The sequence below is a fragment of the Pipistrellus hanaki genome (assembly GCF_964339955.1).
Source record: "Pipistrellus hanaki genome assembly, chromosome: 2".
Taxonomy (NCBI): Eukaryota; Metazoa; Chordata; class Mammalia; order Chiroptera; family Vespertilionidae; genus Pipistrellus; species Pipistrellus hanaki.
The window spans coordinates 65235533-65248821 of NC_140504.1; the positions used below are offsets into that span (position 1 = coordinate 65235533).

At 34.6% G+C, this 13289-nt stretch overlaps 1 protein-coding gene across 2 annotated transcripts in view; it reads right to left on the reverse strand.

Moving 5' to 3' along the window:
• Positions 1-1815: 1815 nt before the first annotated feature.
• Positions 1816-13289, reverse strand: part of TRAT1 (T cell receptor associated transmembrane adaptor 1) — a 34721-nt gene continuing 23247 nt past the window's right edge. For both annotated transcript variants that reach the window (XM_084874074.1, XM_084874075.1), the window contains 4 exons: positions 11312-11348; positions 8277-8338; positions 6134-6222; positions 1816-2344 (listed from right to left, as the gene is read on the reverse strand). In XM_084874074.1, coding sequence (XP_084730200.1) covers positions 2087-2344; positions 6134-6222; positions 8277-8338; positions 11312-11348 — 446 coding nt within the window. In that variant the 3' untranslated portion in view covers positions 1816-2086. The remainder of the gene's footprint in view (positions 2345-6133; positions 6223-8276; positions 8339-11311; positions 11349-13289) is intronic.

Here is a 13289-nt window from a genome sequence, read left to right on the forward strand (position 1 = left end):
CTTTGAGGAAATCACTGTAAATAAGAAAAATGGATAAATTGGGAAAATAAAAGCTTTGTTATCATATTCATATGTATAAACATATGATAGCAAAGCTTTTATTTTAATTTGAAAGTAAAATTTAAAGTAAATATTAATTATGTAATTTTATTGCTTGTGGTATTTTGGTTCTTCTCTGGAAGAGACACCTGATTTATTTTCTTCCACCCTTAGGTATTACTATGTGTTGGATTTCCTATGACATTGTGGACAGTTTGAAATATTTTACTTTAAATTATTTAACTTTATACAGATTCATAATGGAAAATGATTCTTGACAAAAGTAGGTACTTCCAAATATGGATAGAATTCTTATACAACATACTCATCCTTCCTCTCTTTTTACATGAACGACTCCTTCTCCTTCCTCAGTTCTCTGAAGTGTTTTTCAGTACTAGTAGCTACATATTTTTGTTGTTGTTAACCTGATAGTCATCTTTTCTACTGGCCTGTAAGCTCCCTGGGAATAGGATCTCTGCCTGTTCCCTCATCACTGTATACCAGGATCTAACTTCATGCCTAATCTACAGTGGGAGCCCAATAAAGAACAGAAGACACAATGAATAACATGCACTGAGCTCTGGTCAGAGGGCAGGACTGGCAGCTGCCCATACAATCTTTTTGATCAGTAAAATGATAACAGAAAAAAAAATTTTAATAATTTTTTATAGTTAGAACCATTATTAGAATTGAAATTGAACGCATACTTTGACCAAACTGTGGCCCTTTCAGTAATATATTCTATAGAGACTCATGATATGTATACCTTTTAAAGCAGCAACTCTTTTCCTACTATGATATGTAATAAGTCAGATAAGTACCTAAACACATGTGGAGATGCTTTCTCATCACATTGGTACTTGTAAAAGCAAAACAGAAGTTGGAAGTGAGCTAAATGTATTTCAAGATTATTTAAATAAATTCTGATGTAATCATCAATTACCTACTATACAAGAATTAAAATTATAAGACAGGTGTGGCAAAAGTAGGTTTATAGTTGTTCGTATAAAAATACTATAATTAATGTATAACAATACAAGAAAAAATTCTGTGCTTTGCATACTCAAAACTGTAGTTAAAATCACAGTGAAAATAAATCCACAATGTATTGTTAAATAAAAAGGTTTAAATAAATTACATACAGTAATCACTCCTCTTTTTTATTTAAAAAAACAAAACACCACAATTGATATATGTACCTGAGCATGAGCAAGAAAAATATTTAGAAGAATATTTAGGAAGTTGCTCATAATGATTATTTCTGGCTAAGGCTATTTTTGAATTCTTTTTGCTACTTATTTATTATTACAGAAGCATGCATTAATTCTATAACAATTTTTAAAACTAACAAATATATTTCTATTTGGCACAAAACACTTTTTATGAAGAGTACCCTACCTCTCTTAGGAATGTATTTAAATGCCTCCCATGCTTTTCAATCAGAATTTTCTTCCACCTTATGACCCAGAGATTTTACTTTTGGGAATATACACAGATGATAGTATAGAATTGTACACATGAAACCTATATAATTTTACTAATCAGTGTTACCTATATAATTTTATTAATCAGTGTTACCCCATTATATTCAATAAAATAAAAAGAAATTTCTTCCAATTATGGGGTGTTTCACCTTGATTAGAAAAGAGAAATTTTTAAAAAATGGACTTTTATTCTTTTTCCTATGTGTTCCAGAACATATTAATACTTTAATTTTTTTTGTTTTATTCACTTAGTATTAAGCATTGTTGGTGAAGTTGTGACTTTGCCATCAAGTTCAATTTGTAAACCTGATTTTATTTTACATTTGACTATTAGACATTTGTTAAGTGAATTGAAATAACTAATTCAAAAAACTAATTTTCATGACATCCCATTCCGTGTGCAGGAACATGAGTTCTGGATAAAAAGGTAAACCACCATCCCACCAACAAATGATCAGATCATCACCCAGCCACATCACGCTGTGTCATAGATGGATCTTGTGGGTTTTTTTTTGTTGTTGTTTTCCACAATCTTCTTCAATAAGAGCTGAATCATTATCCAGCTAAGTCACAGGTTCTTTATTAGCACGAATCAATCCAAACAGTCTAACGGGATCATCGTGAATGTTTTCCTCTATTGCCGGGCTCGCGGGTGGGAGACTGTACACCAGGGTAGTCTCAGGAAGGCTGGTGTTCACTCCATGTAACAGCTCATCTTCATTCTTGTCTGATACAGAAATATTTTGTTTCCTGGGCTTTCTGGGCTTCCCCTCACAATTGTGACTCAGTGAGGCATAAAACATCTGTGATTCATCGATTGCCTAAAAAGAGACATGTTAATTTTTTCATTGTTAGCCCATTCTTTCACTTTGATGACATCTGGGAATTTCTAAGTTCTCTGAAAAGCAAGAAACTGCCGGTTAGCTTATATGCTATATTCAAATTACCTTCCAAAGGCACAACATTCACATTTTTACTGTCATGTCTCCAAAAGGTTAGCCTATCCTAAGGTTTGAATTTCATTTCCTGACATTCAAGGTTTTCCATGCTTGATACTACCCCACCTTTTAAATATTGGTTCCTATTACTCCCCTGCATAAACTCTGTATTTCAGGCAAACTGGATAATTCTTCATTTTCCTTTGGGAAATGCCCCCCCCCCCCCCCCCCCCCCCGGTCTGGATTACAGGGATGTACCCCAAGCTCAGCAGGGGACTAAGCATGTGACCTAGGCTGGAACCAATCACACCATCCATCTCCCTGGCAATAGAAATTGGTCTGAGAATAGAAGGCATGTGGTTTCAGCAGAGCCAATTATGCAGCACGTTTGGGATTTATGTACAGATGCAGGAATAGAAAACGTGCTGTTTCCTGGAGTTGGGAGGAAGAAAACCTGGGTCTTCCAGAGGCTAGCCCAACCTCAAGGGAAGAGTCTGTGGTAACGGAAGAGCATGAAGTCAGTAACAGAAGGAAAGAGGGAAGGAGGGAGGAGAAGCGAAGAGAGCCCTCGTATTCAGTCATCTCAGAAATAATTACTCCCTTACAGCTCCCTGTCATGTGAGCCAGAGATTTTCCTCTTATGCTAAAGTGGTTTGGATTGGGTTTCTGTACTTATAACTTACAGCATTCCCAACAATACAAGTCTGGTCAACAATTGGTCAACCTTATCAAGTGCTGCAGAGCTCAAAAACCGTGATCCTGAGAAAGAACCATGAACTGTACATGGTACAATTACTTGTGACTTCCAGCATGTTATTTCAGTTGAGTGCATGGGTAGAAAATATCTGGCCAGAGGTAAAAGAATGCTTATCTTTGGAAAGAAATGGAAACAGTAGAGAAAAGTAAGAATAAATTTAGGAGTTAAATAAGCTGAAGTTAAGTTTTGTTCTTAAATATTGGGGTGATTTGTGTATATTGGTAAATAGTAATAGTAATAATTAGTGTTTTAAAAGCGGAAAATGGAGACAAATTATTTAAGGTGCAAGATATGGAAATAAATAGGAGAAATGGTCAAGATCATAAGTAGTAGTGTTGGCTTTGGAAAGAAGAGAGGGTGCTTCTGATATAGGAGGGAAAGGAGAGATTCATGGGAGATTTTGACATGAAAATAAGAGAGGAGCAAGCACACACTGTGTCTTTCATATTGTTTAGGATATGAGAATTTTTGTGGACTCATTATATTATTAGGTTTCCTGATAAACTCTTCCCATTTCATAGAAGATTGAGATGCTGAAATTACAAGTTCTGAATTGTATATATGATTTTCAAAGGGGAAGGAATTTAAAGAAATTACTTCTAGTTAGTGAAAATAAATTTATGAGAATGATATAATAGAATAAAGACAAATCTACTTAAAGTGTTGTTAATTATCCTATATAATAAAAGACTGATATACAAATTGTCCGTTTGACTGGGAGTTCAATCATGGGGTGGGGTCAGCTGGCCAGCCACCCATGGCCCCTCCCTTTAGCCAACCCTGCCCGTCCCTGATCATCCCCCTCTACCTTAATGGGGGCAGGGCCAGCTCCACAACTGCCTGCAGCCCCTCCCCAGCTGGCCCTGCCCCTGAATGGTCCTCCCACCCAGATAGGGGGCGAGGCCGGCAAGCCAACCTCCACCGTCCCCTCCCCCTGGCCAGCCAGGCCTGATCAGGGCCGATCTGGACCCTACCCATGCATGAATTCATGTACCAGGCCTCTGGTATAATTTATAAAAGAGCAAACTTTTTTTTTTAAATATATTTTTTTGATTTTGTACAGAGAGGAAGGGAGAGAGATAGAGAGAGTCATCGATCTGCTGCCTCTTGCACACCACCCACCGGGGATATGCCCTCAACCAAGGTACATGCCCTTGACCGGAATAGAACCCAGGACCTTTCAGTCCCTAAGCCAACACTCTATCCATTGAGCCAAACTGGTTTTGGCTAAAAGAGCAAACTTTTAAGGACATTTTAAGGTTTTGCACAATTTCCACTTTAGGTAAAAGCACGTGTAACTCAAATAAAACTGGCCTATTCAAGTCATATGTATTAAATAGCTACTTCTATTCCAGATTCTCAGATTTTTATACTAGTAGCTAAGGTGCTGTGAATTTCTACATTTCAGATGGTGTAGTTATATGATCATCTTTTTTTTTTTTTTTTACAGGTTTCTTTTTTGCTTATTATGGATTTAGCAGGTCATATTATTACATGCAGTTTTTCATTCCTTCTATGTGAAAATACATTTTACGATCAATTGAACATCTGATGACAGATTTGCCCATCAGAGGGCGACTTTACCTTTCCTTAGACTTCGCCACATTTTGCTCTCTTATTAAAAATTTCAAGAACTTTGGCTGTGGAGGGAATTCATATAAAGAAAAATAGAAAAATTCTGCCTTATTGGGAAGTTTCCAAGATGTGATCCATCTTAGGGAGGAGAATATTTTCTGTTAGATGGGACTAAATTTGAATTCTGTTTTCCCACCTAGTACCTGATTACTCTAGGACAGTGGTCTGCAAATTGTGGCTTGTGAGCCACATGCGGCTCTTTGGCCCCTTGAGTGTGGCTCTTCCACAAAATACCATGGCCTGGCGAGTCTATTTTGAAAAAGTGACAGTTATAAGAAGTTTAAGTTTAAAAAATGTGGCTCTCAAAAGAAATTTCAATCGTTGTACTGTTGATATTGGGCTCTAGGGCAAGTCTTTCATCCTTTTCAAGACGTCAAACTGGAATAATAATACTACCTCTTTCAAAGAATTTAAGAGGATAATACATAGAAAGCACATAATGCCAGACCTGACATATCACAACTGCATAGAAAATACTGTCCTATGGCTGTTTTTTAGACAGTAGCAAGAGTGCATATCATTGAAGAAACAAAATCTGGGAGGAGAAGGAATAAGAGTTATTTTAAGTGAAATTTATACCTCAGCAGCATGTAGGCTAAGAACTGTGAATGGCTTTTGATGAAGTAAGTGCTCTGTCTGAAGATGTTGAGCTGATTGTGGTAGGAAAAATAGAAACTCTCCAATTCTCCTTAGGTTTTTGCGTAAGCTACTCCCTGCCTATTTCTAATTAAGCTCTGTGTAAATACATCTCTTGCCATAAGACCAAAGCCATAAGACTTGTATTAAATTTAATATAAGGCAAATATAAAATAGAAGCATGGTGTTTTATATCCAGCTCATTTACCTTTTAACTAAAGACATCTATCTCCCTTCTTCCCTCTTTCCTTCCCTTCTTTCCTCCTTTCTTTCCTCCTCTTCCCATAAATTTCCAATATCTAGGTCTTATGTATCTTATACATGTGTCAACTCTTATATTATCTCTATGATACATATAATTCTTTTAGTTGACTATTTGGGAAGAGAATTCACTTTTCCATTCAAATCTATTGCCTTTGTAATTGTTCACAGTTTTGAATCTTTGAATTTGAGTCTAAATAGCATTTACTTGTCTTTCAGTTTCCCTTTAGAGTTCAGGTACAAAAACTTTACACATTTACTCTAAATGTTCTAACAGCTACCTCAATTGTGCATCAGAATGTACTCTTTCTCTGTTCTTGAAACCTGCAGCTGTGCTGTGATCTCCACTAAACTTGACCCTTGATACAGAAAACAAAACTCACCGGTGCAGGCGGGGGAGCTTCTTGTAGTTCATTCACAAATCTCTCTGGTCGGGCTTTCATTTGTTCATAGCAATTTTCATCCATTTGTTCTGGGGAGTTGAAAGATTTATGACTGACAATGGATAAACAAAATATATTGGCACAAATAAAGAGACATGACCCAAGCAACATTTAGCTGTAAATATGAAACCTCCAAGAACCATTTAACTTATCTTTGTCATGAAAACGCAGAGATAAGATAGCACAGTCTGCTCTCTGCAGGTTAGGAAAGAAGTCTTTTGCCCAATAGCATTAACAATTAGACAAAGGGAGGTCTCTTGGGATAAGGACTAGATCATAGCCATTTTTAAAATATCATTGTAGGCCATGATAGTTTCAAACTACCATTTAGATGTTGTAGAGGTCCCATGAGTTAAGTTTTTGCCTGTTTTACACTATTTAAGTGTAATTGCAAATGATGTATGGTGGAATAATGTATAGTGCACCTTCATTGATGATTACAATCAGGTAATTATTTCTGTGAGTAAAATATTTTACTTAGCGGCATTCTGAACCTTGCGTCATTTTTTAAAAAATGATTTAGAGTATGGTTTTTATTCCATAAATAAATGACAGGACAATTCAGCTAGGCTATTTTGAAGTTGGGCTGTCTAATGCTGACTGTAAGGACTTGGAGTTTCTGTGCAGCATCCACCAGCTAGCAGACCTGCACTCATTTCAGCCTGTGGGGACAGGCTTAGTGAATCATTAATGTCTTTCTTAGCCCAGATATGCCTATTTAAAATGTCTATCTTAGCCCAGATAAGCCTATTCTCAGGAAAGAGAATTAGTGACAGGTAGGGTGGCTAGGGACTTGGCAGAAAAGTGGACTGCTCCAATTTGACCCCATAGAAAACTAAAGATATATTTACTATAGTACAAAGTACCTCCCAATTACCCCTTTCTGAAAGCAACACAAAATAAAGGGTCCATATAGTGATATTTCTCAAAGCGTAGTTCATGGAAAACATGCATTTGGATCACCTGGGAGGTTTGTTAAATAGCAGATTCCTGGACCGCCTACATCAGAACCTGTGGGAAGGACCCTTGTGCTCACTTAGACATGGAAATTGTAGATATGGTAGCTTCAAGCAACTAGAATACATAAACAACAAAGTCCTCAAGGAGTCCACAAGGTGAAACAGGAGAGCAAACTCATTTTACTAGTTCATTGCCGAAAAACACTTCCTGTTTCCTCAGATGCCGAGATTATAGGGCACTTTGCTATAGAAGAAAGACAACAATGATATACATGCTTGAATCCTATAAAACCCTCACATTCCTAACTTTAGGAGAATTCCACATTGTTTTGATATGCAGAGATCCAGATCCATTTAGTCCATTCCTGGACATCTCTGTGTTGAGATTCAGAGACCTGCAGGAATGAAGCCCAATTCTCCTGTCCAGCATTAAGTCAAGTGCCTGCAGGGCAAGCACAGGCTTGAGCACTAGCATCAGCCTTTGGCTCCTCCCATCAGGCTCTGGGATCAGATCACAGTGATCTGTTTTGAGGAACTTGATGTGTTCTGTTTTGGGTGGTTGGGATGTTTCAAGTAATAAGGGGTGATGGGAATTGATGAGGACCTGTTACATCAGCACAAAAATATATAACCCACTCCATGAAGATTTAGCTCTTCCCTTTCCCCACTTGCCATCAAAATAGCCCCAGGGTCTGTACTTACAAAGAACAAGTTTCCACAAGGGAAAACAGAAAATGTATTTATTATTCCAGATATTTCACTGCTTTTGAATACAGTGCATAAAACACTGTTTCCCTGGTTGGGCCACTTTCTGTTCTAGAAATAGCATTTCACAGAAGTCTTTGTGTGTCAACATTCACGGAAATAGAGTCTTCCTGTATTCTCATTACTGCTGGAGTGAAATGGAGAGCATATAGAAAACCGGATGCTAATTTACACCCAGTGCTGCAATGCAATTGATAATGTGTGGCTTTGGGAATACATGACAAATAACATACTAACCATGCTTGAATTTATGTTATCATAGGGTATTTAAATGTGATTGTAACAAAAATAAGCCAACTCAAATTATTTGTGGAATTAAGTGAGGAGGGGGTGTTAATTTCTGTAAAAATGGAACTTACCTGGGACCACATTATCTAAGTTACCATAAATTGGTGTGTCTTCAATATAATACTCATCCTCCCTATAAGGAAAAAAAATATTTATTTTATTAGAATCCACTTTAGACAAAATTCTTAACTAATTTCTTAGTTAAATTTGATATTAGGTAAACTATTGTTTTGTTCAGACTTGGCCAACCAATGTATAATAGATACATTTATGTGCGAGTGAGTGAATACAAGTGTGCAAGCATGCCTTCCTCTGTGTGTGTGTGTGTGTGTGTGTGTGTGTGTGTGTGTGTAAATTTGAAAAGTAATTTTTGGACCTTATTTCAGGGAATAATGATTGAAAGTATTTATTTAGCCCTTACTGTTTGTCAGATGCTACTTGAAGTGTATTTTAGATACTCATTTATTGAATCCTTATACAATCGTACAAAATAGGCATTATAGCATCTCTCTATTAAAGGTAAGGAATGTAAGGCACAGAGCAGTCATATATTTGCTGAAGTTCATAAGAATATTCTCATTCATTATAAATGAGAATAAGTGGCAGAGCTGAGATTAGAACCTAACTTATCTGTTTTCTTAACTATACAGTGTACTACCTGTTTACTTGCTCAGACTTTCACTCTGAAAAATCCCTTAAAATTGTGTTTATTAAGTAAATATTCATTGACAGGAATGTGTAAGAAATAAAAGGCCAAAGAAATATTGGAAGATGCAATAAAATGATTGATTGCCTATTACAACCAGATGCTGTTCTCTGTGTTACATATATTGTATCAAAGACCCAGGGAAATTCTGCCAAAATACTATTATCATTCCCTGCTTTAGAGAAGCCTGAGATTCAGAAATATTAATGTATTTTCCCTAACTTTATATGCAATGTCAGCAATAAATAGCAATTATGAAAGCTTTTCTTTATGCCAGTGCTCACTGAACCCTCAGATGCATTTTATTTTGATCCCCACTGTGCATATAAGGAATTTGTAGCTCATAGAGGTAAATTGTCCAAAGATATACAGATAGTAGCTGGCAGTGCTGGCATTGTAATGCAAGGCTGGTCCTAAAGGCCTGAATCCTATTTTCTCTTGGTGTTTGATTAAGTTTCCTTACAATCTCATCTGAGTAATCCTGTTAGGAATACAGCAGACATCCGCCATTGTCACCAGACAGTAAAGATGGCCCTGGTGACCAGCTTTCACAATAGCAGTCTGGGAACAGAGACCTGCCAGGCAGTGAGAGTGACATTTCATAAAATAGTAGCAACTGCTTTAACTTTGAGATCACATATCACAGAGAGTTGGAGGGAATTGTATCAAAAGAAAAAAAAAACCAACACTCTTATCTCAAGGCTTAACACCTATATTACTCACCATGCTTCTGAAAGAAGACAGAATATATGTAAATAGCAAGTAGACGTCCTTAAAAAATTACAGATCAAATGATACCTGGATAAAAGATTTGAAAAGTCCAGAGGCTAGTATGCATTTTGATTCTCTTATAAAAGGAACTCATTCATAACCTTTCTTTCCATCAGTAATTCAATGCAACTTAATATTGGGATACGGCGGAGACACTGTTCATGGTTTTTCCCTGGCTATGCAGAGAATTTAATAGCAAAAGGTAAAGAATTTTTAATAAGACAATCCATTTATTTTTGTAGCTCACACAAATAGCAGATCCAATCTGCAAATGATAAATCATATCCAAAAAAAATGAATATGATTTCATTTATTATGAATAAAAATAAGATGTGATTTATAATGCAGTGCTCTGAGTCTATAGGCAGGTCTCAGATGATTAATCATCTCAAATGAAAAATTATTCAGAAGCAGTTGCCTAACAAATTTATATATATATATATATATATATATATATATATATATATATATATTTTACTTATCAATTTCAAATAGCTTCAGTCTTTTGCAAATATCTAATAAACTTTAAGCACAAATGTGTGGCAGTGTTTTATGTGGAAGATGAATTACTATTAAAAACAAATTAATAAGTTTATATCCCAGAGGCCAGTGTACCTCTGAGTTTTGGGTCATATCAGATTCTCCATTGCTCAGAAGATGTCTGAAATAGTCCTCTAAAAAATAGACACATTAAATGGCACTCAAAAATTTTAAATATTATTTTTTACTAGGGCCCAAATTTTCTATTTTTGTATATACCTATTTCTCTAGTTTACATTTTAAAGTTGTTATTTATATTTTATTATTATTTTATTGTTAAGTCCTTTGTAGAAATATATCTAAATTATCTAAGTAAATTAAATAATTAAGTTCAACTTATAAAATATCATTACTATGTATGGGTGGCCTTGAACATATATTCTGAGTTACAATTTTCTTATTTATAAGTCAAGAATATTAAACTATTTAATCCCTATTGTTCTTTTCAGTTCCAAAATCTATGATAAAAATATAGGGTTCCAATATCAAAGTAAAAATGAAAGATATTTCTACAATACTATATAAAGCCATTTTAAGGGGCTGGAAAGTTGTCAGATTGAGGAAAACGCAAGCTTAGGGGTCTATCAGAAGTTGATTTTATAAGTGTTAACTTGATTTGCTTAATAGATATTTCTTTGAATAGATAAATATATGTTTAGGTTCCATGACTATAAAAATGTTGTTTAAAGTCATGGGTAATTTTGGCTCCCAAAATACATAATCAGAAATAGGCAAGTTGAGAAGTATATACACAAATGTGTGAATTAACATGCCAACCACTTTTTATAGATAAAATGTGCTTGTATAATCAAATTTTGCCTAAATGAAGATATACTACAATAGATTGATCATTAAATCCTTGAAGGATTCTGCATCTTTTCATCTTTGTATGCCTATTGTCTATCAAAGTTCTTTTTATTTTTTTTTTAGCTTTTAATTTTCAGATGGGAATAAAAATAATTAAAATTCACTTTTAATTGTATTTTAATCCAAATACTATTTCCCTGAACCAAACCTATAAGCAATATTGCATTTGTTACTTTCCCTGGTTCATTGGGAATCACAATGCATAACTCATTTTCTACTTACCCGGGGATGTAGTAATCAGGATCTCTGTATATTTTACCTGAAAGATATTCAAAGCAGACAAATTAAATAAATGTTTAGACATACATTTGTTAAATCTCCTAGAGAGGGTTATTAGGGGAGGTTAGCCTCAATGTCAGTTAATATCTTTAGTCAAGCCACTTGGCCACCACTGTTAGAAATAAAGATAAAGATTGTCTCTGATTTGGGTAAATGGTAGTCCATATTCTCTCTTGGTCTGGAATAGAAACATAGTGCAGCAGAAAAAAAGGAAATAATAAAAATTAGAGCAAAATTGAATGAAGTAGAGAACAAAATGACTATATAAAAATTAATGCAAAAGAGTTGGTTCTTTGAAAGATTAATAAAACTGACAAACTTTGTCTAGACTCACTAAGGAAAAAAGAGAAAATTCTCATATAAACAAAATTCAAAATGAAAAAGTAGAAGTTACCAAAGGAATTACAGATATACAAAGAGTCATACTAGAATACCATGAAAGACTATATGGCACTAAATTCAACAACCTAGAAAAGAGGGTAAGATCCTAGAATTATATAACTTTCCTTATCTAAATCATGAAGAAATGAAAAAATCTAAGAAGACTGAACACCAGTGAGGAAATTGAAACAACCATCAAAAACCTCCCAAAAATTAAAAGTCTGGGACCAGATGGCTTCCATAGTGAATTCTACTGAATATTCAAAGAAGATTTAATACCTATCCTCCTAAAACTCAACCAAAAAATTGCTAAAGGGGAAAATACTTCCTAAAGCATTTTATGAGGCTAACATAACCCTGATACAAAAACCTGGCAAAGATAATAGTATATATATATATATATATATAAAAAAACTACCCAGCAATATCTCTGATGAATTCAGATGCAAAACTCCTAAACAAAATACTAGCAAATAGAATACAAAAGTACGTTAAAAAAAAAAAATATATATATATATATATATATATATATATATATATATATATATATATATTATATTTATATCTCGATTAAGTGGGGTTCATTTCAGAGGCACAAGGATAATTCAACATACAATTCAGTCAATGTTATACACCACTTTAACAAAGGAAATAATTAAAATCATGTAATCATATTAATAGATGCAGAAAATGTATTTGATAAGGTACAACATCCATTTATATTAAAACACTCAATAAAATGGGTATAGAAGGAGAGTATCATTACATAATTAAGATAATCTCTGAGAAAACACTCAGCTAAAATCATATGCAATGGTGCCCAGCCAATGTTGCTCAGTAGTTGAGTTTTGTCCCAGGAACCAGGAGGTCACAGTTTGATTCCCAGTCAGAGCATATGCCTGGGTTGCAGGCTAGATCTCCAGGGGGGCCATGCAGAAGGTGGCCAATTGATGATTCTCTCTCATCAGTAATGCTTCTATCTCTCTCCCTCTCCCTTTCTCTCTCTGAAATCAATAAAAAATATTTTTAAAAAGAAGGAAAAAATAAAATCATACTCAATTGTAAAGAATTGAAAGTTTTCCTCTAAAATCAGAACAAGACAAGAATGTCTACTCTTACCACTCTTAATAAACATAGTTCTGGAAGTTATAGCCAGAGCAATCAGGCATAAGGAAAAAGTAAAAGGCATTTAAATTGCTAAGGAAGTAGTAAAAGAGTCACTTTTTTTGCAGATAACATAATTTTATACATAGTAAATCCATAAGGCTCAACAGGAAAACTATTAGCAACAATAAATAAATACAGAAAAGTTTCAGGATACAAAGTCAATGTATAAAAATCTACTATTTTCCTATATGCTAACAATGAAACTTCAGAAAAAGAAATGGAAAAAAATCCTTTTGCCATTGCAACAAAATGAATAATGTACATAAGAATAAACTTAATAAAATATGTGAAGAACTTATATACTGAAAACTACAAAGCATGATTAAAAATGATTGAAAAAGACACAATGAAATGCAAAGATAAAAAACAAACA